Below are 26,191 nucleotides of genomic sequence, written 5' to 3'. Positions count from 1 at the left end.
GAAGGGGGCGTGGCAAAAAGTTTAAACAATTAGTTTCTGCGCGCTAACTAAACGAGCATATAAACCAAATTTGATGTCTCTATCTAATATACTTTTTAAGAAAAACAGTTTTGTGTGATTCCAGGGGGCGTGGCAAAAAGTATGAACAATTAATTTCTGCGCGCTAACTAATCGGGTATACAAACTAAATTTGATGTCTCTAGCTGTCATACTTTTTAAGAAAAACAGTTTTATGTGATTCCTGTGGGCGTAGGGGGGCGTGGCCGAAATTACAATTAACTCTGTAAATGTACATAATACACGAGTATACATACCAAATTTGGTGGCTCTAGCTCTTATAGTCTCCGAGATCTGCGTGTTCATGGCTAGATCGACTCGGCTGTTCATCCTGATCAAGAATATATATACTTTATAGGGTCGCAGAAGCTTCCTTCTGCCTGTTACATACATTTTGGCGACTTTAATATACCATTTCACCCTATGGGTGTATGGTATAAAGAGAGAAGATTTAAGTCTTGCTCTTAAGTTCAATTACACTATGCAACAAAATGAAGGTTTGTAAAATCAAACCGCACCGGACCTTTTTTTCTGAAAGTTTATGTATTGAATAGCCAAACCCTATTTGGGTTTTTCAAAGTGAGCTCGTTTTTTTTTTTATAGCGAGTTGAAATTTTTCAATTTGGGGGTATTTTTTAGTTTGTCATATGAGCTAAATATGACTTATATCTCGATTTCTTCTTCATGCATACGACCTTAATCATCTTCATTTATTGTAGAAATATTGTTAATGGTTAAATAAATTCATTTTATGAATGTTATATAACCCAAAATTACTTTTTCAGCTACAGTTCTAGAAAAACTTACAATCAAGCCCTTATTTAGAGTAGTTTTGGAAGTATTTTTAATTTATAACTATTTTTTAATAGAATAATAACTTAATTTTAAACAACAAATATATTTTGAAATATGGAAAATTAGAAACGAGTTCTTTTTGGTTGTGGTTCATTTCTTTTATCAATGTTTAAGCTGCAACTGAAGCCAGACTCTCTTTGCTAAAAAGAGAAAACGAACGAAGAGAGAGAGAGAGAGAGAGACCAAGAACAGCGCAAGTTACTTTGAAGTGACAAACTTGGAGATCCGTTACTTCAATTCTTTTCTTTCTTATTTCTTCTATGGAAATTTGCAGAACTTTGAATTTCGTAAAAGATTTTGGCGTGATTTGCTGCACTTGATTTTTACTCTTGAAATTAATCTCGGTCGATGCGGTTGCACCTTCTGTGCCCGCCGACAATTGTACAATAGTTTTAGGTTAAGAAGATAAAGCAACCGATTGAAGTCAACCTGGTCATCTCATTTCTTGCCAATCGCAAATGCCTCGAAGCCGCCTCGGTGGAAATCATCCGAAGGCCGCATCATCAAGGGCGCAGCCATTAGCCAACATATTTATGGTGCCGAAACCCGGGAGGAATGATCTTGGCGATCCGATTTAGAGTGTGATTGCCAGTGGATAGACTGATTCGGGTGAGTACAATTTAACGTTGATGTGTTTGGGTAGGTGTTCATTATGGCTGAAAAACTGTTACCGTTGGCTACGGAGCAAATCACATTGCTCACTTCGCTGGAGAAGTCATTGGCGCGATATAAATCGGAGGAGTCGGGACATACCGAGAGTCATCTGGAAGCCAGATTGGACTCGATTGCCCACCTTCACGCAGATTTTCAGCGCAATCATCACCAACTGATTCAAGAACGAGATAATGCGGAAATAAAGGGCAGATATTTTGACAAAGACATCAGAGACTGTTTCGAAGAAACCTACATAATGGGAGTAGCTGAGATTCGAAATGAGTTGCAGAGACATAAGGATCGGAAAATCCCGGCGTCGACTGCATTTGATGAGTCTTGTTTGCATCAGACGGTGCATGAACAAATGGGACCATGTATGGAGGAAGTGAAACTCCCAACAGTTAAACTGCCTACCTTCAGCGGGAAATTTATTGAGTGGCCGGCGTTTAAAGAGGTGTTTTTAACAAGAGTACACCACTGCGACAAGCTGACGGACTTACATCGTTTTCATTATTTGAAGGATTCGTTGGTTGGAGACGCAGCTAAGGATATTGAACATCTAACGCTAATAGCGGCGAACTATGAAGTGGGTTCGAGAATGTTGATAAATTTGTATGATAACAAACGAGTGTTATTTTTACATTACATGGATGTGTTCGATCAGCAATTACCAATAAAATATGGAGATGCGGAAAGTTTGAGAAGATTTGTGCAAACTTCCCGCTCATGTGTGAATTCATTGGAGAAGACTGGTGTGGATGTGCGACAACAGTCTGAAATTTTAGTGTACTACATGATGAAGAGATTACCGAATCAATTAAGGGTGGATTTAGAGCGGTCAATATCTTCAACGCAGAATCTGGCGAGCAGAACAATGATTACGGCGTCAGCAGGTAATATCGAGGGAACTCTATCACGGGATAGACATCGGAATGCAAAGCCAGGTGTACATGGGTTACGAGTTAACCAGAACTACACTGTTCACGCCACCGGGTGAACAGCAGTGAGCGGCGAAGAGCAGTGAGCGGTGAGGAGTGAGGAGGGTTTTTTGATCCTCGGCGTCTACGGTCACACCAGGAGGAGTGACTTGATTTTTTCCAATGGGCACCGCCATCACTAAGAATCGAGCCTTTCACCCGAACACCCGTTCTCTTGCATTTTTTACGATTTGTTAATCACTTTCAACCCGAATCATTTCCGTGTGTGCCGGGTTACCTGTGAATATTATAGAAATAATAAAACCTACGTTTATTTAACCGAAGTTTTTCGTGCGTTTTAATTCACCACTCGCTCACCACAAACTGAAGAAATTGGCACCCGCCAACTCCTTGTATTTCATTTGGATCCTTCCGCCCCCCACGAACATTGGTCCTTCGAGCCGGATATCCTTCCGCTCCTCCAGCTTGCATCGGCGGAATTCCTGATAAGTACAAAATTTCATTATTCATTTCATTTACATACTACTAAAAGTGTGAGGTTTTCCCGCTTCTCCATAGCGACCTACACACTTTTACATATTGTATGTACATACCTGACCTGTTCCAAGGTTTCATGGTAGTTCCTAATCCTTAGCGTGATTGTCCAACGTTCTCATTTTACATTCCACGATTATCCATTTTTATTTATGTTTTTTTTCCTCGCACTTGTCCAAATCCACCTTTTTTACATATGCATTCACATGTACATGTAATTTCCACAGCTGTTTGCCAAATCCGCGTAAAAGTTTAAAAAACAAAAAAAAATTATTAAAGTGTTATAAAAAATAGGGAAAAATAAAAATCAAAGTGTTCACCGCGTTTTCTTATGTGTTGGAATAATTATCTTTAATGCCAAACTTATTTCCTCACGCGCGTATCTACGTACATACATACATCGTCACCTGTTGATGTACGCGCATATGTACATACATATCCATATACATACAATCCCTTCGCACATTTACCACGACACAAAAGGCAAAAAAAATATTCTTTTTTTTAAATAGCACTTCACGTATGCACCGCGATTTCTTGCGCGTTCGAATTAGGTGCGAAATTAATTTCCTCACGCGCGTCTTTGGATACCGGTGCACTTGCTTACATACGTACATACATACATATGTATATGCTTACATAGTCATACATTGCACATACATATGTACATATCCACAACACATAATACATTTCGGTGTCGCGCATTGATTTAACACAACCCCACATCCAATTAAATTACAATTACTTACGTTTTTTTTTGTTGTTGTGAACAACGCGTGTGCATACATATCTATACTCACCTGTGTACTTATGCATGTACGTACACACATAGATCAAAGCATCTGTCCATATGCATTGATCGGTTGTTTTATTTGCGCACAACACTCGCGGTGTGTAAAAGCGTTCTTTTGTTCTTGGTTTTCCGCACAACCACAAAAAAAAAAAATTATTCACATACATAATTAAACAACAAAATCAAAAACCAAATATATAAACAGCGGCCGACAGCTGTTTTCGGAGTAGTGGTGACACGTGAGTCGAGTCGTGATATCGATAGGCGGCTCAAGCGCGCCAAATTTAAATCACATTATTTCCGATTCTCCTTTTTCGCCTAATTATATATCCGCCCATATTTATAAAACAATACATATATATTTTTCCAGCACTATCGTGCCCACATTTATATATCCGTCCATATTTATAAATTATATATATATTTTTCCGGCCAGTATTTTGCGCTCATATATATATCCGCCCATATTTATAAATAAACCCATATAAATTTGTTCCAGCACTATCGGGCCCATATTTATATATCCGTTCATATTTAAAAACTATATATATATTTTTTCCGGCCAGCCTTTTGCGCTCATATATATATCCGCCCATATTTCTAAATAAATACATATATATTTTTTCCAGCACTATCGGGTCCATATTTATATATCCGCCCATATTTATAAATGAATACATATATATTTTCCAGAACTATCGGGCCCATATTTATATATCCGTCCATATTTATAAATTATATATATAATTTTTCGGCCAGTATTTTGCGCTCATATATATATCCGCCCATATTTCTAAATAAATACATATATATATATTTTTTCCAGCACTATCGGGCCCATATTTATATCTCCGTCCATATTTATAAATTATATATACAATTTTTTCCGGCCATTATTCTGCGCACACATATGTATCCAGATCCAGATTTATATAAAAACGTATTTTCCTTTTATCCTATACATCTTTATTTATATATTTCATCCGTGTTTTGTTTTATACGTACTCCCATCGGTAATTTTCAATCCCCATTCGTGCGTTCGTATATTATTCCGCATCTATCTCCATTAAAGGGGCTTCGTTTCCGAGCCACACGCGAGAAAATTCTCCCGCAATCCTGCGGTGCACAGTGAGGAAGTTCTTGCGTCCCCATACAGTCCACTTCTCACTTCCAAAACAAAAAAAAAAGGACGCGCACAAACGCGGTGTTCGTCGGTAAGGTCGTCCCCTGAGTATGTCAACGGAGCCGTCCAAGACTGCGCCGAAGTCCAACAGTCTTTCGTCTCCCTCTGCAACTCCGGAGAAGGTTCGGCCTCCGACAACTCCGGTGACCGTGAAGCGTACGGATATTTCGCGCAAGTTCTCGTCAGTTCGCAGCCGCAGCGAATCCCCAAGGTCCCGTCCGTCTTCGTCCAGCTTACCTGAGGGTCGCAGATTCTCGGTTAAAGACTCGAGGGAACACAAAGGTCGTTCCAAGCTTTCAACTCAGACCCAGATTCCGCACGTTGTTGTGACGCACTGTTCTGACGCTCCCGTCACCCGATCCGTATCACAACAGCGTAGAGAACACTCCAGAATGTCCCTTTCCGATTTCGTTATAGCGTGCGACGCATTGACTCTGTTTGAAGCTCGCGAGAGTGAAGCTCTAACTTCTGAAGTGCCCTTGTTTTCCATTAAAATGCACTTAGAGCAGCTCAAATCCCTTTGGTCAACTGTCGAGATGGAATACTCCCGTTGTCACAAGGCCTTGACAATCCAAGCCGACGAGGAAAGCTTGGCAAACATAAGCCCACATTCCGCGATTTGTTCGCCGCCATTTATATCGCCAATCCGTATTTGTCACAAGTGGAGAAGCTCTATCACTTGAACGCCAAGACGCGAGGGGAAGCGAGAACCATCGTAGCTAAGTCCCCCCTGACGAATGAGGGTTTCCAGGCCGCGTGGGAGAACCTCACCGCACGGTACGAAAACAGCCGTCTGCTGGTCATGACTCAAGCCAGACAACTCCTTCAGATTCCCGCGGTGGCACAAGAGTCGGGCAAATCCTTGCGAGAGCTGCAGACCGCGTTTCAAGGGTGTCTTACCGCACTTGAGCGTTCGGGTGTTAGTACTGAGAATTGGGATGTCCTACTTATCGCCATCTGCACTAGTAAATTGCCGAAGGCCACAATCCTCCTGTGGGAGCAATCAGTGCCCAATAAGACTGTCGTCTCAACGTGGTCCGATTTGAACGAATTTCTTACCGATCGGTATCGTGTCCTGGATGCCACCGAAGAACATAAGTCGGCCCCAAGTGTCCAAGCCATCCCCATTGGTCCCCGCAAATCCTCTGCAACGATGAAAGTCCAAGCGTTTCCAGCGAAAGCTCAGCTCAAATCGGCGTCTTGCAAGCTGTGCCATCGGGAAAATCACCCAATACGGCTCTGCCCTAGTTTCCTTGATATGCCTGTTCAGAGGCGGCTGGAAACCATTAGACAGCAGGGACTTTGTCTGAACTGTTTTGCCCGCGGTCATCAAGTGAAGGGCTGCTCCAGTGCGCATAATTGCCATACCTGCAAGGAACGTCATCATACGCTGTTGCATCCTAGTGATGTGTCCGTGCCCTCGCCATCCGCTGCGCAAGTCCCACCATCCAGCGCCACAGAGCGCCCGTCCGCGAGCGACCAGCTCACAAATGCTCAAAGTTATTTTGCATCTACCCCAGGCAGAGGCCTTTTAGGCACTGCGATTGTCACTCTGCACCATCGTGGTGTGGATCATCATATTCGGGCGTTGATCGACTCGGGATCCGATTCAACTTTTCTCTCCGAACGTGTCTTCAGCATGGTCCAGCCCCCCTTCTACCCAGTAGACGCCGCGGTTACTGGCATGGGCCAGAGTGATGGAGGCTGCGCCGACAAGGTGTGTCTGCTAATGCTGTCTCCCCCGTGTGACAGATTGAACAAGATTGAGGTCTCCGCCCTGGTCGTATCCAAATTGTCAGGGGCCATTCCAACAGCTCCATTCCTTAATACGGTTCCGACGCAGTGCCTCGATCGCCCCCTGGCTGACCCGTACTACAACAAGCCCGCGCCTATTGACATGATCATCGGTGTAGACCTGTTTCCCCACATCCTCGGAGAACGGATCAAAAAGGATATTGGTGATTTTGTCGGGCTAGAAACCATCTTTGGATGGGTTCTGTGTGGGGCTATCACTCCTGACCCCCCGGTGTCTAGATCCGTTTTCGCGGCACAGACGCGAGTTAGTCCCGAAGCAAAGCTTGATGTACTCCTCACCAAGTTTTGGGAGGTGGAAGACCTTCCCGCAAAGCCGGAAAAGGAGGATGACGCATTCTGCGAGCGGAACTTCCAGGAGACCACCCAAAGGGGAAAGGACGGCCGATATGTTGTGTCCCTACCGTTCAAAGATCCGAATAGCGTTGACTTGGGCCACTCAAGACCGATCGCGCTGGCTCAATTCCTGCGGAATGAAGCACGCCTTCTCAAGGATCCGGTTCTAAAAACGCAGTACGATGCCATTATTCAAGAGTACGAGGAATTGGGTCATATGATTCGGGTGACGCCGCCTCAAGATGGGAAAAACTTCTATCTCCCCCATCATGCGGTGTTTAAGCCCGATAGCACCACCACTAAGGTACGCGTGGTATTTAACGCGTCGAGCCCCTCCACACAAGGCATCAGCCTCAACGATGTCTTGCACACCGGTCCTACTCTTCAGGCCGACCTCACGCTTCAGGTACTGAAATGGCGGTTCTTTCAATTCGTTTTCAATGCCGACATAACGCAGATGTATCGACAAATCCGAGTCGATCCCAGGCATACCCCCTTTCAGCGGATCCTCTACCGAGACCGCTGCGGCAATATTCAGGATTACGAGTTACAAACTGTCACGTTTGGGGTTAACTGCGCGCCATTCTTGGCGATCCGAGTCCTTTTACAACTGGCACAAGACGTGCAAACGATGTATCCTCAGGCGAGCGAAATCCTTCGGAACTACATGTATGTTGATGATGTCCTTGCCGGCGCTCACACTGAAGCCGACGCTCGTCTCGCCATACGAGAGCTTCAAGCGGTCCTCCAATCTGCGGGATTCCCGCTTCGGAAGTGGACTTCCAATAAGAAGGAAGTACTTCAAGCCATTCCTAGAGAGCACCTGCTGCGAGAGGACTTTCTCGAGCTGGAAGACGCGAGCACCGCAAAAACCTTGGGTATTCGATGGCAAGCTGCTGAGGACGTCTTCTTCTTCACCACAGCGGACCCCCCCCTTGAAGGAGTCGATCTCCAAGAGGCAGGTTCTGTCCCATATCGCTAAGCTCTTCGACCCCGCTGGGTGGCTAGCCCCATTTGTCATCCGAGCGAAGATATTCATGCAGCAAATCTGGCTTACCGAACTGGGCTGGGATGATGTTCTGCCGCCTCTCCTGCTGCAGCAATGGCATGAATTCCTGCAGGATTACCCAGGCCTCAGTCGACTCCGCATTCCCCGTTGGCTAAACACCAGCGATAAGCTCTCGTGGGAGCTTCATGGCTTCTGTGACGCGTCACAGAAAGCGTATGGAGCGGCCCTATATGTGCGGGTTCGGTACGGCAATCAAGTAGACGTCCATTTATTAACGGCTAAGACCCGTGTAGCTCCAGTCAAAACAGTCTCGCTGCCTCGGCTAGAGTTGTGCGGAGCGGTTCTGCTAGCCGATCTCTGGGCGTCGATCGTTCCTGAACTTCCAGTCCGACCTGCAACCTCCCAGTTTTGGACCGACTCTACCATCGTGTTGGCTTGGCTCAATAAACCTCCGTGCAGTTGGTCCACCTTCGTGGCCAATCGCGTATCCAGGATCTCCGAAAGCACTAGTGGCCAAAGCTGGTCACATGTGCGCTCCGAGGACAACCCCGCTGATCTGGCGAGCCGTGGAGTCTCCGCGGCCGAGCTATCGGCCAGCAGCCTCTGGTGGCATGGGCCGGACTGGCTCCAGAGAGCCCCCGAGTATTGGCCAACTCCCCATAACGAACTCCCAGACACCCAGCTGGAGCAACGGGTCCAGTGCCACACCACCGCGACCACCCTACTCGAGGACGTCAGCGAACGTTTCTCGAATTATGGTAGGGCTCTACGAGTCATCGCGTACATCCTACGCTTCGCCACCAAGAGGATTTCGACGCCTTCCACGGTTCGCCTCAACAATGACGAACTTCTTTCCGCCGAGCGCGCCTTGATTCGGACCTCTCAGCGGCGGGAATACCTCGCGGAGATACGGGCCCTGGGCGAAGGGCGACCCCTGCCATCATCCAGCACTCTACTCAATCTGAACCCATTTCTCGACCAGCATGGGTTACTCCGCTCCTGCGGACGACTCCGGGCCGCTGAGTCCCTCCGATATGATGAACGTCACCCTATTCTCCTCCCATATAGTACTCATTTCACTCGCCTGCTTGTCGCATTCGCCCACCGCATCACGTTGCATGGCGGCAATCAACTGATGGTGCGGTATTTGCGCACCAAATTCTGGATCCCACGGATAAAGAACATGGTAAAGTCCCACATCAAGGGGTGCAAGGTCTGCATCATTCATCGTCGACGACTACAGACCCAGATGATGGGTGATCTCCCTCGAGAACGCATCACGTATTCCAGGCCCTTCACCCACACGGGCATTGATTTCGCAGGGCCGTTCGAGATCAAAAATTACACCGGGCGTGCGTGTCTCATAACTAAGGGTTATGTCTGCGTCTTTGTGTGTTTCAGCACGAAGGCAATCCATCTCGAGGCTACCTCCGACCTCACCACTGAAAGATTTCTGGCAGCCTTCTCTCGGTTTGTCGCACGGAGACAATGCCCACAGCGCATTTACTCCGACAACGGCAAAACCTTCGTAGGGGCCTCAAAGGCGCTCGAAAAAGATTTCCTGAACGCCACCAAGCTTGAAATAATGAAGGCATTCCCCCAGCACATCCTATCCTGGCAGTTCATTCCGCCAAACGCGCCCCATATGGGAGGACTGTGGGAAGCAGGGGTCAAAAGTTTTAAGACCCTGTTTTACAAGTCCTCGTCCACTGTCAAATACACCTTCGAGGAACTTTCCACTCTCCTGTGTAGGATCGAAGCGTGCCTAAACTCCAGGCCAATCTCTCCCATGAGTGAGGACCCAGAGGATCTACTGGCCCTAAGCCCGGGACATTTCCTGATTGGAGGACCACTCTTAGCCATTGCGGAACCGGAAATTCTGGTCGAGCCTATGTCGCTGATCAACCGATGGCAGCGACTAAAGGCAATCCAGCAGGCTTTCTGCCGCCGCTGGAAGAGTGAGTACCTCAAGGAGCTTCACAAACGAAACAAGTGGAAATCACCGACTCGCAGCATCCAGACCGGCGACCTCGTGATCGTGTCCGAAGATCATCTCCCCTCCAACGAGTGGCGCTTAGGGCGAATTGAGCGCACTCTGCCCGGGGCTGACGGCCTCGTCCGAGTGGCTGATGTCACCACCGCGCGTGGGTCTATCCGAAGACCCGTAGCGAAGCTCATTCTGTTGCAAGACAGCAGGAGTCCTGAGTCTAAAACCTTATCGTGACTCCTAATCCCTCTATGTTTCCTCCGAATGTCCTCGTCTCCGTGCATGTTTCTCGTTCCCGTGCATAGACTAATCCACTCCCCCATACGTAATTTCTTTCGTTACAGTTCATTCAGCTCGCCCTTTCATAGCGACATGGCCCCCACGCGTCTGCCGCACCACCGCAGCAAACGAGCTCCACAGGGCACGAACGTGTACCGATGCCGGGTCTGTCGGGGGGTTCATGCACTCCGGCAGTGTCAGCGCTTCCTAAACCTCCGAGGGGAAAAGCGGCTTCGGGCGGTGCTCATCAATAAATATTGTCCCAATTGCTTGGCACACGAGCATTCATCCGACGCGTGTCGGACTCGCCATGGTTGCCGACGATGCGGGCAAAGGCACCATACCCTGCTCCACATGGCCGACCAACCGCCGAGACGACGTGCCTCCGCCCGGCGTCGCAGCCGATCACCCCCCTCCGGGCGTGCTGCACCCCCGCTACAACCCCGTTCGCGATCATCGTCCGACCGCTCCGCTTCCCCAGAAGGCGCACCCGAGATTTCGTTATCCTCCCTGCTCCACGCCAGGACGACGACTGTCCTGCCAACCGCAGTCCTCCGGTTGGGCAATGGCTCGAAATCCTTCGAGACCCGCGTCCTTCTTGATGCGTGTGCGGCTGAGAGCCGCATCAATCTCTCCTTTGCCCAGTCCCTGGGGTTAGCTGTGACCAAGGTCGGGGTCGACCAAGCCTGTACGGCCGTCCTCGAGTCGAGGTCCGACAAGACGTTCCGACGGAACGTTATATTCCGGGTCGAAGAGGACTTGCTCATCCGCACTCCCATCCGGGAAGTGGCGGCGCCGGTCCGAGAGAAGTTCGCCACCCTGATCCTGGCCGACCCCTACTTCTATCGGCCGGCGTCGGTATCCGTGGTGCTCGGGGCAGACCTCTATCCTGAGGTCATCCAACCAGGCTGTGTGCCCGGTCATAGCGGTACTCCCGCAGCCCAGAGCACCGTGTTCGGATGGGTCGTCTCCGGCTCCTGTGGGATCTAGGCGCTCCAGGACGTTGCCGTCCCCCATCCTTTATATGTCCAGGGTGGCAATTGCAACATGTTGCAAGGGGGGCGGTATGTTCACGCCACCGGGTGAACAGCAGTGAGCGGCGAAGAGCAGTGAGCGGTGAGGAGTGAGGAGGGTTTTTTGATCCTCGGCGTCTACGGTCACACCAGGAGGAGTGACTTGATTTTTTCCAATGGGCACCGCCATCACTAAGAATCGAGCCTTTCACCCGAACACCCGTTCTCTTGCATTTTTTACGATTTGTTAATCACTTTCAACCCGAATCATTTCCGTGTGTGCCGGGTTACCTGTGAATATTATAGAAATAATAAAACCTACGTTTATTTAACCGAAGTTTTTCGTGCGTTTTAATTCACCACTCGCTCACCACAAACTGAAGAAATTGGCACCCGCCAACTCCTTGTATTTCATTTGGATCCTTCCGCCCCCCCACGAACATACACAAAGGCTTCATTTGTGACTCGAGAGACAGACCTATGCATTGTGTGTCAAGGGGATGCACACCTTATCGGAGTATGTAAGATATTCCAGGAGATGAGGCTATCGGAACGAAAGGCATGTGTAGTGAGGCATCGACTGTGTTTTAGATGCCTTAGACCAAATCATCGAATAGATGCATGTGACAGTGCGGTAAATTGTGAAAAATGTCAAGGACGGCATCATACACTACTCCATGTGGACAAGTCAGGATGCGAGAGGTCGCTTTGCACACTAAGGAAGGGAGTTATCCCAACAGCATCTGCGAATGCTTTAATTGGAAAGAGTACAACAGAAACTGCGGTAAGGCATAAAGACGAGGTTTTATTACCGACAGCAATGGTGTGGGTATAGTCGATAGAAGGCTATCCCTTACAGTTTAGAGCGTTTTTGGATCAAGGTTCACAAGTTTCGTTCATTTCAGAGAATGCAGCTCAGCAGCTACGTTTACGGCGCAAACAGGCTCACATCACGATTACTGGATTAGCAGATACAAAAATTACAGATGCGGCAGCAGAGGTGGAGCTAGTCATAAGATCAATCTACAACCCACACGCGAAATACAAGCTGCTCGCGTCTGTAATACCTCTAGTGAGTAAGCGCATGCCAATCAAACGACTGCCGTTTGAAGTGTGGACTCATCTGAAGGGCTTACCGTTGGCCGACCCTAACTTCTTCAGACCACAAGGAGTTGATATTTTGTTGGGAAATGACGTCTACGATGAGCTGATGTTGGGAGAAGTGCATCGAGGAATACGTGGTATGCCTCTGGCGCAAAATACGCATTTGGGATACATTGTATCAGGAAAAACGAATCAAGAAGCTGGTAGGAGATCGTCCTACACCATAACGGTACGAAGGAAGGAAGCTGATGAGATACTTGAACAATTGTTATGTAAGTTTTGGGAGCTAGAACAATTCGACGAGGAGCCACGTGGGGTTTCAGTAGAGGATAACTGGTGCGAAGATTTCTTCGTTAAGACACATAGCCAAATGCCGTCTGGGAAATATGTTGTTCGTCTTCCTTTTCTAACATACTTGGACGAATCAATGGTAATTGGAGAATCATATAAGAGCGCGTTAAAACGATTACATTCTCTCGACAGACGGTTGCGTAACGATGCGAGTTTGAAGAACGCTTATGTTGGCACGATAAATGAGTATCTGGAGCTGGGTCAAATGGAACGTGTAACGTCACGGGCTAGTAAGACGGGCAATCCTGCATTGGATTACCGCATCACCCAGTCATAAAGGAATCGTCATCAACTACGAAGGTACGAGTTGTCTTCGATGGATCGAGCAAGACGAGTAATGGAAAATCGCTTAATGAGATTCTAGCAATAGGTCCAAAATTGCACGTACATCTTCAAGGAATCATTCTCAATTGGCGAGGGCTAAAATGGGTATTTATGGCGGATGTTGAAAAAATGTACAGATGTATTAATATTCAACCCGACGACACGCAGTACCAGCGTATTCTATGGAATCCGGACACAAGTGATTATGTGGAAGAATATGCCTGCACGACGGTGATGTTTGGAACGAGCTCCGCACCTTATTTAGCTATGAGAGTTATGAAACAATTAGCTATGGATGAATGCGAGAAGTATCCACTGGCGGTGTATGTTATAAATCATCAAATGTATGTAGATGACATACTGTCTGGTGGCGACAGTATTGCAGAAACGGAGGATGTCAAGAACCAAGTGATTGGAATGCTTCGTAGTGGTACATTCGAACTACGGAAGTGGGCGAGTAATTGCACAAAGCTATTAGAGAACATACCAGTTGAGCATCGAGAATCAAGCGGATTGTTACACATGGAAGGTAATGATACTATTCGCACGTTAGGTCTATACTGGAGTCCCAAAGAAGATGAGTTCCGTTTTGCTTTGCATGTCGTTCCACCAATGAGCTCACCAACATAGAGGACAATACTATCAGCAATTGCACGACTGTTTGATCCCATGGGATGGCTTAGCCCGATAATGATTACTGCCAAAATTCTCATGCAGCAACTGTGGAAGGAGAAACTTGGCTGGGATAGCACACTACCGGACACTATTAAGAGAGAATGGGAGAAATTCGTAAAAGAGTTACCAAACATAGTAACTATACGAATACCACGGCATGTTACATGGGGGCTACCGGGTGGTGTGGCTGAATTGCACCTGTTTTGCGATGCCTCGTCACGAGCATATGGAGCTACGGCTTACTTGCGCTTCCCAATTGGAGAGGATAAGTATCACACAGGGTTGCTATTGTCAAAGAGGAGAGTATCGCCAACTAAACAACAACTAACCATACCTAGGGCAGAGTTATGTGCTGCGCTTGAAGCAGCCAAAATGTATAAGTATCTAAAAGAGAATCTAAGAATTAACATTAATTATTCGAACACTATTTTTTGGTCAGATTCTATGATAACCATCAGTTGGATCCGTGGTGGAGCTGCCAACTGGAAAGTATTTGTGTCCAATCGAATAAACAAAATCCTGGAAATCTCAGACGAAAGGCAATGGAGACACGTCGCCTCGAAAGATAACCCTGCAGATTATCTAAGCCGTGGCACGAGTGCAACCAAGTTGGCATCGTGTGAATTATGGTGGCATGGGCCATCATGGCTACAAGGATCGGACATCGAATGGCCTTGTAATGCTATTGATCAGGATTCGCTGTCGGTTGTTGACACTGAAGTCAAAAGTCCTGAAAGTCCTTTCACAGATCTCGTCATATCTTACAGTCATATTTGCACCTTGCATGGTGGAACCTCACTAACGCTGAATTTTATAAGGAAGAAATTCTGGATTGTTAATGGACGCAATGCAGTTGGGTTTGGAATTCATAAATGTATCACATGTTTTAAGATGAAGCCTCAATTTGCAGGTCAGAAAATGGGAATGTTACCAGCAGTACGGGTACGCCCTTCTAGAGCATTCTCATCCGTTGGAGTGGACTACGCTGGACCCGTAAATATTTCGCCCTGCAAAGGAAGAGGACGTGTATCCCAGAAGGGATATATTGCTGTGTTCGTATGTCTAGTGACAAAGGCCATTCATTTGGAACCAGTTGGAGATCTGACCTCAGATGCGTTTATAGGAGCATTTAACCGTTTCATTGGCAGACGTGGCCTATGCACAGACGTTTATAGTGACTGCGGTACTAATTTTATTGGAGCCAACAAAAAATTGCAAGTGGACAAACTGGCATATTGTTCGTACATTACGAAACATATTGCGCCAACATTATTGAGAAAAGGAATCAACTGGCATTTCAACCCACCATCAGCGCCAGACTTTGGTGGATTGTGGGAGGCTGGAGTGAAGTCCATGAAGTATCATCTGAAGAGAACTTTCGGAGAACAAGTTTTAACATTCGAGGAAATGGCAACTGTGTTGGCACAGATTGAGTCTTGCTTAAATTCAAGACCGTTGTGTCCCCTATCAAATGATCCTGACGATTTAATGGTATTAACACCCGGTCACTTTCTGATGGGTGAAGCGCCTTTAGCACCTCTTGCTCCGGAATTGGCTAAAGTTACTCTGATTGATCGATGGAAGAATTGTCAATATTATGCACAACAGTTTTGGAGAAGATGGAACTCGGAATATTTATCACGATTACAAAGGAGACCAAAATGGCTGCAGACCAAGGAAAATCTAACAGTTGGATGCATAGTGCTCATCAGGGACGAACGTTTCCCTTCTCATCAATGGCCTCTAGGTCGGGTTATGGAGACACATGCAGGACCCGATTGACTAGTGAGAGTGGTGACTTTGAAGACAGTCAAAGGACTCATGAAACGACCGGTAGCCAAACTCTGTCCATTGCCTATTCAGGAGAATTGGATAGAGAATGACACCATTCCTACACCTAAGCGTTAAATTGTTACTTTCTCGTTTCAGTTTTCTTTTCGCAGGAGTCTTCCAGACGTGAATTTGATGATGAAGATCGTCATCATCAAAAGGGGGAGAATGTTTAAGCTGCAACTGAAGCCAGACTCTCTTTGCTAAAAAGAGAAAACGAACGAAGAGAGAGAGAGAGAGACCAAGAACAGCGCAAGTTACTTTGAAGTGACAAACTTGGAGATCCGTTACTTCAATTCTTTTCTTTCTTATTTCTTCTATGGAAATTTCCAGAACTTTGAATTTTGTAAAAGACAGCGTGATTTGCTGCACTTGATTTTTACTCTTGAAATTAATCTCGGTCGATGCGGTTGCACCTTCTGTGCCCGCCGACAATTGTACTATAGTTTTAGGTTAAGAAAATAAAGCAACCGATTGAAGTCAACCTGGTCATCTCATTTCTTGCCAATCGCAAGTGCCTCGAAGCCGCCTCGGTGGAAATCATCCGAAGGCCGCATCATATAAGACGAGCAGTTTGGGGCTCCGCAAGGGCGCAGCCATTAGCCAACAATCAAGATCAAAGTAATCCGATTCGTTAGTGGAGAACTCCATTCCGTCGCGTTCATCTTTCTGCACTTCTTCATTTAATTTTTATCTTCTTCGTATTGAAATATTTGCTTAGTCCACCAACATGTTTCGGCCAGTATAGCATCTGGAGCTTTTTCAAGTGTTTCTGGCGATTTCGATACGCTGTGACTCTTGTACCTGTTGCTAACAAGTAATGGGATTTTAAAAAAGATGCAAACATTTCTGATTTTCTCTACGTTAGCTCTAATTTTGCAAACATTTGATCCAATTTGCTTTGTGTTATAAGAATTGGGTGATTTGATACTGATGGTTCGGGGATATAATCGGAGTAATCATCGGGCTAAAGACTAACATTGTCTGCGTCTGGATATTTTGGTACTGGAATATTTTCGGAATGGTCCAGGGGCAGTTGCACCCTCGGAACGGAGACTTTGCTTTTCGCCTTTTTTTTTTTTGTTAAGTCCAGTCACATTGTTGGCACAAGAATAATTTTTTGGGTCATGTTCTCCTGGATTGTACCATATCATTGGTACAACAAATGAAATTTTTTTTTTGTTTTTTATGCATCCAGTTAACTAACCCGACGTAACAAGCTCTGCAAATTGTATTTGGCGCCCACGACTCATTAAATGTACCATCACAATTAAAGTTATGTCGAAATGCCGTAACAAAATTTTCACTAACTGATCCGTGCTTATCACTCGCCGGGGTAAAACGTCCACAAATTTTGACACGCCCACTTCCACCCCCGAAAATAAAATAAAACAGATTTTCCCGAAAACCAACAAAGCTAAAGTCACCTAATTTAAAATGTAGATTTTTTAGAATGCGCGCAGAATATGTATACTTTAATATTTTGCCACGCCAATTTCCGGCTCCATAATTTAGAAATAAACGATTGCCAACTAAAATTTTTTGACTATCGCAACCGAATTCTGCAGACCAATTAATCTTATATATTTTTACCAAACTACCAAATCGGAAGTCGGACTAGAAACATGCAAAATATGCGTATGAACGTATTTTACTATGCGATCCATAAGGGCAGAATTGGCCGTTGGCTAATGGCTAATCGGATTACTTTGATCTTGATAAATTAATTTTCCATATTTAAAAATATATTTGTTGTTTTAAATTAATCTTGATATTATTCTGTCAAAAAATATTTATAAATTAAAAATACTTCCAAAACTACTCTAAAAAAGGGCTTGATTGTAAGTTTTTCTAGAACTGTAGCTGGAAAAGTAATTTTGGGTTATATAACATTCATAAAATAAATTTATTTAACTATTAACAATATTTCTACAATAAATGAGGATGATTTAGGTCGTATGCATGAAGAAGAAATCGATATATAAGTCATATTTAGCTCATATGACAAACTAAAAAAACCCCCAAAATGAAAAATTTCAACTCGCTATAAAAAAAAAAACGAGCTAACTTTGAAAAACCCAAATAGGGTTTGGCTATTCAATACATAAACTTTCAGAAAAAAAGGTCCGTTGCGGTTTGATTTTTGGTGTCGCACAGTGTTATTTGAAACCCGCGTTAAAAGGCGAAGCAAGGAGCATGGTAGCTTATTTTTTTGTAGGTTCAGCTGACAATTATAGTGCCGTTTGGGAACTGTTAACCAAACGGTATGAGAATAAACGGAGGGTATTTTCCGAACAATTAATTCGGATCGTTGATTTACCGATGATCAACAATGAATCCGTAAAAAATGTAAAAGGAGTGATTGACATAGTTAATGAGTCAGTGCACTTAATTAAAATTAAAACTCAACTTATACTTGGGAAATTTGACAGAGACGCTCTGCAATTATTCGAGAGTCAGACTAGAAAAACCAGGCAGATGCAGTTGCTGTCTGATGTCATGTAATACTTAGAGCAAAGATATTGCTCGCCAAGTGCCATGAGGAAGGAAGATAAAAAACCGTTACAAAAAACATCGGCGGCGGGTTTTAAAGATAGTTGTCCAATTTGCAAAGGTCCTTGGCATAGCGCACTTCTATGCTATAACTTTAAAGTGCTAACACCTAAAGAAAGGGTGGAAATAGCCAAAAAAAAAAGGGCATTGTGTACACGATGCTTGATGCATTGAAGCTCACTGTGTTATAAGGGACATCATTCTTCATTTTGGGGAAAAACAGGTGAAAGTAAATACTTGTGTTACGGCACAGCAAAAACTGTTGGCCACAGCCCTAATACAAGTTAAAAAAATAAATGGAGAGTACGAAACTTTAAGAGCCTTGATTGATAGTGGCTCACAGAGCATTATCTTATATGAAGAAGCCGCTCAAATATTAAAATTACCCAAGATCAAGCAACAAACGGAAATAATATGCGTGTCTTCGACAAAAACTAAAACGTCCAAGTATAAGGTAAACGTTGAAATAAAGATGCGTGATCCGAAAAAAGAGGTTCTTAAAGTTGGGGCAATTGTGTTGCCGCAATTAATGAAAGCTCTTCCCTTAACTATAGGAAACGTGTATATGTCAAAATGGCAATCTTACGTGCTAGCTGATCCCACCTTTAATAAACCGGGTAGGGTTGAAATGATAATAGGGGTAGACGTATACATATACCCGTATCTTGAAAAGTGGAGTTGCCAAGATGAATGGCTTGCTAGGACAAAATACTCAGTTTGGCTGGATCGTGTCGGGATGTACAAAATCAAAAGGAGATGAATCTATTGTTATGTGCACATTAAGTTCTTTTAATAAATCCGTTTTAGTTAAATGAAACGCAACTGTTCTGTTCGAGCAGTGATCCAGAATGTCTGGACAGTTTATTCCTATTTTAGTCTTAGCCTATACATCTTATATGTATTGAATACACTCTGCCGCTTAGGGCGCTGGCAGAGAGAGAGAGTGTGTTGCAGTATATATGTTTGTACGTATTAGCATATATATACTGAGGGTACATAGTCAAAAGTGCTTACGCTAGCGATCCCACGCTCAGCGGCCAGTCCGCATAAGTGGCGGATCATATTACTATTATGAATGGGTGCATAAACATAGCAACAAAGTGTTGGTATGTTACTCTTACTTTAATGTTGAGCATATGACCACTTGTTATATTGTATACTCTACAATACTGTGGGCATATGCTCATTTGGCATACAACATACAACACCTCCCTTTTTAAAAGAATAACGTAATATTATGTAGCTATTTATTTGTTTTTCTTAAATACTATGTTGTATATTTTTAATTTTTTTTTTTTTTAATCAATAAAAATGTTTTTTGTAAATTAGAAATATTTATATTAATTTTTTTTTTTAAATTAATAATTTTTTTTTTAATTTTTAATTTTATTTTTCAATATGTATATATATATATTCTTATCTTTTTTCTTTGTTTATTTATCTTTTTTAGTCTATCTTTATGAACTTTTTGTTCCTTATTTTTCATATAATTATATTGTTATTCTTTTCTATATTAATGACCTCAAATGGTCCTATATAAGAAGATTCTAATGTTTCGTTTTTCAAATAAACTTGGGCTCCTATTTCTAGTTTAAAATCTAATACTTTCTTATCGTTTATTTCTTTCTGTTTAATTTTATTTTTTTCTAAAAGTATTCGAGCTCTCTTATACGCGTTTTCTAGTCTAAATTTAACTTCCTTAGAATAATCTTCTGTATTATATATAGGTTCTATTTTATCTACGCTATTAAATTGTATTGGTAAGTTATTCTGTCTTCCAAATACTAGTTCATATGGACAATAATTATGAGTTACAGATGGTGTTGTGTTTAAACAATACACGAAATACTGTAACCATACGTCCCAATCAGTTTTATCTACTGAAATATATGAACGAATGTACTCGTTGAATGTCCTTTGACTTCTTTCAACGGTACCTAATGTCTGGTGGTGGTGTGCTGTAGATGTTATGTTATCTATTTTTAGATATTTGCACAAGTCAGTTATAATGGAATTTTTTGTATTCTGTTCCCATGTCCGTAATGAACGTCTTCATTGGACCGTACTTCAGAATAAAAGATTCGAATATGGCTTTTGCGACAGTTGTTGCACTTTTATTTCCAATAGGAATTGCTACTAAATATTTTTTCAAATCACATATTAAAGTGATTGCGTATTCATTCCCATTTTTCGAACGTGGTAGTGGACCAATTGTGTCTACTATCACTCTGTCGAAAGCATATTGTGGAGTTTCTGTAATTATCATAAGTGATCTCGTGTGTTTCGTCGTTTTCGACTTTTATTAATGTACTCTTTTACATGTTTTGTCATGTTTTTCCAATAATATTGTCTTTTTATTTTTGTTATCGTTTTATTTATGCCTGTGTGACCTCTTTGAATTGGATCGTCATGAAATGTAGACAATATAGCTCCTTTTTCTTTTTCATTGTATATTTGGGTCACCGGCTTGAGTAGCGCTACTCTTAATGATTTTAAATTCTTGTTGCCCATATGTTTGAAAGTATCTATCGAAATTGATTCAAAGATCTTTTCGCTCGGTGCCACTTTTAGTTGGCTGATATTATATACCTAAGTCTGACCTAAGTCTAGAATTCCATTGGAGTATAAATCGCTAACTTTTATTCTCGCTATAACTTTTTTTCCATGTTTCAATAAACATGTCGAATCTGTCATTCGCAAGGTCACTACTTTTCGTACCTCGTCATTTGTTATGACTTCGTATACGTTGGGCTTAGAAGATTTTTCAAGACTTTGCCTTGGCAATAGTTCTTGTTTGTTTTCTGCGCAGAAATTTTGTTGTCTACTTTGATGCCTGGTAGTGACTTTCAGGACTTTTTTATTGATATCAATTAAATCAGTTATTGTAATTCTGGACAGAGCGTCTGCCACGAAATTATCTTTTCCTCTCAGATATTCTACTGTAAAATCGTATTCTTCTAATTCGAGTCGCATGCGAGTTAATTTTGAACTTGGGTTTATCATTGAGAATAAATATGTTAAGGGGCGATGATCAGTTTTTACTGTGAAATGTTTGCCATATATATATGGTCTGAAATGTGTAATTGCCCAATTATTGCTGCTAGCTCTTGTTCAGTTGTACTTTTATTGCTTTCACCTTTAGTGAATGCTCTTGATGCATATGCAACTGGGAGTTGGAGTCCATTATAGTTTTGAGTTAAAACTGCTCCACATGCTTGCTTGCTTGCATCTGTGATTATACAAAATTCTTTGCTAAAATCTGGGTACTGTAACAAGGTTGGATTAACAAGTTGTGTTTTTAAATACTGGAATGCATTTTCACATTCCGCTGTCCATTCGAATGGGCCATTCTTTTTGCATAATCTTGTTATATGCCGTGAGTATTCGGCGAAGTTTTTTATGAAACGTCTATAATAATTGCAAAATGCAACGAATCTTCTAGCACTGTCTGCGTCCGTAGGGACTGGATAGTTATTAATAACATCGAATTTTGTATCATCTGGTAAGATTCCTTTGTCAGTGCATCTGTGACCTAAAAATGTCACCTCATGCATGAAAAATGAACATTTTTCTGGATGTAATTTCAAATTGTGTTTTCTACAAAGTGTAAAAACATCTGTTAGGTTTTTAAGCATGTGTTGTTCAGAACAACCAATAACGATTAAATCATCCATATAAAGGAATGCTTGTGAAGGCTCTAAACCCGAGAATGCTATTGTCATCATTCTCTGAAATGAATTAGGTGCTATTTTTAAACCAAATGGTAATCTCGTGAAGCGATATGAACCATTGTTTGTTGAAAAAGACGTTATGTTCCTTGAGCTTTCCTCAAGTTCAATTTGGTGGAAACCTGACATTAAATCAAGGCATGAAAAATATTTAGCTCTACCCAGTTGATCAAGAATATCGTCAATTCTGGGGAGTGGAAATTTATCTGATAGCAGTTTTTTGTTTATTCGGCGATAGTCAATTACTAATCGCCATTTTTTCTCTTTAGAGTCCGGAAGAGATTTCTTTGGGACCAATAAGAGTGGGCTATTGTAAGGTGAAATCGATGGTTCAACAATATTTTGTTCAATTAACTTTCCTACTTGTTTTTTAATTTCTTCGGTTTGGCTTTGCGGACATCGATAGTTTTTTACATATACTGGCTCTTCGTCCTTAAGTCTCAATTTTTGTTTGTTGTTGGTTGTGATTGGTTCGGTTTCAAGTCCGAACACATCACTATACTCGGTGCATATTTCCATAAGTTGCTTTTTGAACATAATTGGAAAATTTTTCTTTAATTAACTAATAACAGACTCTATTCTATTGTCATTTGAAGTTTGAACCACATCGTATTTTGAGAGCGGTTCGAATTTTATTTTATTAATGCCTACTAGTTGGCATTTATCTGTGGTATTTAAAAATCGGACAAAAGTATTTTTGGTTTGGGCAATAGTGTTTGCAATATAAACACCATGCTTAATTTCTTGATTTGGGATGAAAATGCTTAATTCTTCTGAAGACAAATCTATTTTGCGTATCACTTGGGATCTCGCTGGCAGAAGTGTTGAATTATTACCAGAACTAAATGTTATCGGTACATTAATGGGATACGTTAGGTTTGGAGGTCTGATTATAAACCAATCCTCTGAATTATTATAATCTAATTGGCAATTAAAAGTCTTTATAAAATCTAGTCCTATTATTCCATCGCAAGGGATTGCAAAATCTGAATGTAGTAAATGAAATTTATATGGAATAATGTATTTCCCTGTTTGTAATTCAATTGAGGCTAGTCCTTTGGATTTAATTACTCCTTCACCTATGCCTCGAATGTCTATGATTTTATTGAATTGTATGTCATGAAAGACATCGGAATTTTCTTTTATAATTGAAATATCTGCACCTGTATCAATTAGGAATGTAATGATTTTATTTGTTTGAACATTTGTAAATGATACAAAATTATTGAGACTTAAGTTTACAGTATATATTTTACTTTTTAATTTCGAGTGTCTGGAGGTGTCTGCGAGTTTCCCGAAGCATCTTGGGCTACTCGGACATTATTGTTTTCGGTATTGTTATTGTATCTGTTTTGGCTGTTACCTCGGTAGAAATTATTTCTACCTCGGCCATTACCTCGACCACCTCTATTGTTGTTTCTGTTATTGTAATTGTTATAGTTGGAGTTGTAGTTTCCGCGGCCATTGCCTCTACCTCTTTGGTAATGGTTACTAACTCCTCTATTATTGTGGCCTCGTTGAAATAATACTGTATTTGCACTTCCAGTCATTTCCGTGCTGCAATGGATATATTTACCCATTACATCATTGAAAGTTACAAAGTTTCCAGCTTCTAATATTACTTTGAGTTTTTCGTGCTCGCAATTTTTAATCATTGCAGAAACAGACTCGCTTGTAGAGAATTTTCCGCATTGATTGGGTCTAATCCGTTATCAATAAAGGCTGCCTCCAGTTGCTTCCGCAAATTATCCATTTCGGTTGCATACTGGGAAGCAGTTTTGCCTTTTTGTTTTATGTTCATTAGTTTCGCCTTTAAAACGTCAGGAGATTCTCCTTTTACATTTTCTTTGAGCTTATTTATTATCCCTGCAATAGTGGTTTCATTTTCTACTTTATAGAGGATTGTGCCAGTTATTTTTGATTTCATAACCTCAACTGCTATATCCTCTTGGTCTCCCTTAGTTCTTTCCACAATGCGTAATGCAGTTAGGAATCTGTTTAATGATAACTTTTTACCATCAAATTCAGGAACTGAAGTGGAAACCTGTCTAACATATTGCCTGTCTAATTCCACTTGGTTAGCCATTGTACTTTCTTCAAGTGTTTCGATGTCACTATCGATATCACTTTCAGTATCAATAATTGGTTTGGACTCGTCCAAATCTGCTAATTGGCTTTCGTCAAATTCAGCTGGCTGACTTTGATCTTCTGGAATTACTATTACAATATTTCGTCTAGTACTAATATTGTTCAATCTTATTTTCAATGATTTAATCAGTTTTTCACACTGATGCCTATGCTCTTTTGCTAATTTCTCATTAGCTTTGTTTACTATTGATAATATGTTCTTATACTGTGTTGTCAGTATTTGAGCATGGTTTATCAAAGTTTCAGGTCTTATGACTTTATCTGAGTTAATACATTTGAAAGATTTTTCAAATTTATCTTTATGATCATTAATCTTTCGTGCTAACGTATTCCATTCCATATTGTGTCTACAACATTCAGCGGTGCAATCGTACCAAAATTATTGTTGTAGAACCAAGTATGTCATGGTTTTCTTCTACTGTTTTTACCATTACATATGGTAATGTACGCATTACTATGCCCTTTTCTATTTTGTTGTTACATATTATTAATGGGCTTGCTGCACAATTAAAAGTATCTATATACTCGTCTTCGAAATCACAAATTTTTATAAAATCGTAATATTTACTCAATATTATCAAAGAATTTATTCTAAAATTGAGTTCTCTATTATACACTTTTTCTACTATGTCTATCATCTTAAACAACATCTAGGTTATCTGCCCTACTGGAATAATTTTCTTAAGGCACTTATTGTGCAACTTATATAGTTTTGTTAAAACGTTATTTAATAAAAGAATAACAATTATTACAAGCATTAAGGTTATGATTTTCAAATCAACCGAGACAGTTTCAACATTATTTATGACATTCGCGGTTGAATCCGCTACTTTAGATTCATGATCTAACATATTGTCAACTTTTTTTTTTAATTTTTCAATTAAAGTTTTGTTTTTTTTTTTTTTAATTAAAAAAAAAAATATATATATATATTCTTGAGTTAGTATTTTTTTCTTTATATGCACCCTAATGCGATTCCAAAAGACAGAAACATAGAAAAAGTTGACAATATGTTAGATCATGAATCTAAAGTAGCGGATTCAACCGCGAATGTCATAAATAATGTTGAAACTGTCTCGGTTGATTTGAAAATCATAACCTTAATGCTTGTAATAATTGTAATAATCCCGCCTCTTTTTGGGGATTCCCGTCTGCTGCCGGGCTCTGTACTCCTCTATTGTTAGTGGCCGTGGTCCATCGATTGGATTTGCCTGCAAAGCCTCTTGCAACGTCGGCAAATCTCTTTGTTCATTAGGAACAGCGGTCTTGAAGGAGGGTTCCGTGGACATCAGTATTTTGTTGTTGATTTATTTGGTTTCATATTAATGTTTCATATTATTTTTAATTAACTAATTTTTTTTTTACTTTGGTTAAAAAAAAAATTTTTTTTTTAATCCATTATTGTTTTTAAATTCCAATTAATTTCCCTTCTTTTTTGTAAATAATTGGAGAAACGTATGTGTGTGTTATGGGAGTGCACCTTGGAGCAGTACCCAAGAGTTGATAGTAGAAAAATCACATAAATTCCAGTATCTAGATTAATCTTTCTTTTTGTTTTGTTTCATTTTTGTTCATAGCGCGCACAGGGGTTCGCAATCAATTGAAAATACATTTCACAATTTGCACAAATTATTTTCGTGTTTTTTAGTTTATGTTGAAATGTTAATTCATTTATTTCTTTTTTTTTCACGTGTCACGGTTGCCATGTTATGTGCGCATTAAGTTCTTTTAATAAATCCGTTTTAGTTAAATGAAACGCAACTGTTCTGTTCGAGCAGTGATCCAGAATGTCTGGACAGTTTATTCCTATTTTAGTCTTAGCCTATACATCTTATATGTATTGAATACACTCTGCCGTGTAGGGCGCTGGCAGAGAGAGAGAGTGTGTTGCAGTATATATGTTTGTACGTATTAGCATATATGTACTGAGGGTACATAGTCAAAAGTGCTTACGCTAGCGATCCCACGCTCAGCGGCCAGTCCGCATAAGTGGCGGATCATATTACTATTATGAATGGGTGCATAAAC

The 26,191-nt window shown here is 41.8% G+C and overlaps 3 protein-coding genes and 1 long non-coding RNA gene across 5 annotated transcripts; 3 read left to right on the top strand and 1 right to left on the bottom strand.

The window, feature by feature from the left end:
* Positions 1-2,550: 2,550 nt before the first annotated feature.
* LOC137574960 (uncharacterized) lies at positions 2,551-11,787 on the top strand. Its single transcript, XM_068287381.1, has 2 exons — positions 2,551-2,993; positions 10,503-11,787. Exon 2 carries the CDS (start codon positions 10,531-10,533, stop codon positions 11,425-11,427), a length of 897 nt encoding a protein of 298 aa, XP_068143482.1. The 5' UTR covers positions 2,551-2,993; positions 10,503-10,530; the 3' UTR covers positions 11,428-11,787.
* LOC137574961 (uncharacterized) lies at positions 2,900-3,987 on the bottom strand. Of its 2 annotated transcripts, none has more exons than XR_011032088.1 (3): positions 3,839-3,987; positions 3,098-3,265; positions 2,900-2,986 (listed from the first exon to the last, which is right to left on the bottom strand). It is a non-coding gene; the product is annotated as an uncharacterized lncRNA (long non-coding RNA). The 2 variants fall into 2 exon arrangements; XR_011032087.1 differs by having other exon boundaries at positions 3,788-3,984.
* Positions 11,788-12,143: 356 nt separating the features above from the next.
* LOC137575006 (uncharacterized) lies at positions 12,144-13,182 on the top strand. The gene is made up of 2 exons (XM_068287420.1): positions 12,144-12,234; positions 12,356-13,182. The coding sequence occupies exons 1-2, from the start codon at positions 12,144-12,146 to the stop codon at positions 13,180-13,182; spliced, it is 918 nt and encodes a 305-aa protein (XP_068143521.1).
* A 176-nt stretch (positions 13,183-13,358) lies between these two features.
* LOC137575005 (uncharacterized) lies at positions 13,359-13,859 on the top strand. Its single transcript, XM_068287419.1, has one exon. The coding sequence runs from the start codon at positions 13,359-13,361 to the stop codon at positions 13,857-13,859; it is 501 nt and encodes a 166-aa protein (XP_068143520.1).
* Positions 13,860-26,191: the final 12,332 nt, after the last annotated feature.

This window comes from Drosophila tropicalis, unplaced genomic scaffold (genome assembly GCF_018151085.1).
Source record: "Drosophila tropicalis isolate 14030-0801.00 unplaced genomic scaffold, ASM1815108v1 contig_527, whole genome shotgun sequence".
NCBI lineage: Eukaryota > Metazoa > Arthropoda > Insecta > Diptera > Drosophilidae > Drosophila > Drosophila tropicalis.
Note: the sequence above shows the minus strand (reverse complement) of the source record. Positions and strands in the feature narration are given on the sequence as shown.

What these genes read in the sequence shown, in the direction of transcription:
- LOC137575005 (XM_068287419.1), top strand. Translation starts at nt 13,359, where the DNA reads ATGTACAGATGTATTAATATTCAACCCGACGACACGCAGTACCAGCGT.
- LOC137574960 (XM_068287381.1), top strand. Translation starts at nt 10,531, where the DNA reads ATGGCCCCCACGCGTCTGCCGCACCACCGCAGCAAACGAGCTCCACAG.
- LOC137575006 (XM_068287420.1), top strand. Translation starts at nt 12,144, where the DNA reads ATGCGAGAGGTCGCTTTGCACACTAAGGAAGGGAGTTATCCCAACAGC. An exon ending in AGAGTACAACAGAAACTGCG is followed by an intron (nt 12,235 to 12,355) that starts GTAAGGCATAAA and finishes CGTTCATTTCAG; the next exon opens with AGAATGCAGCTCAGCAGCTA.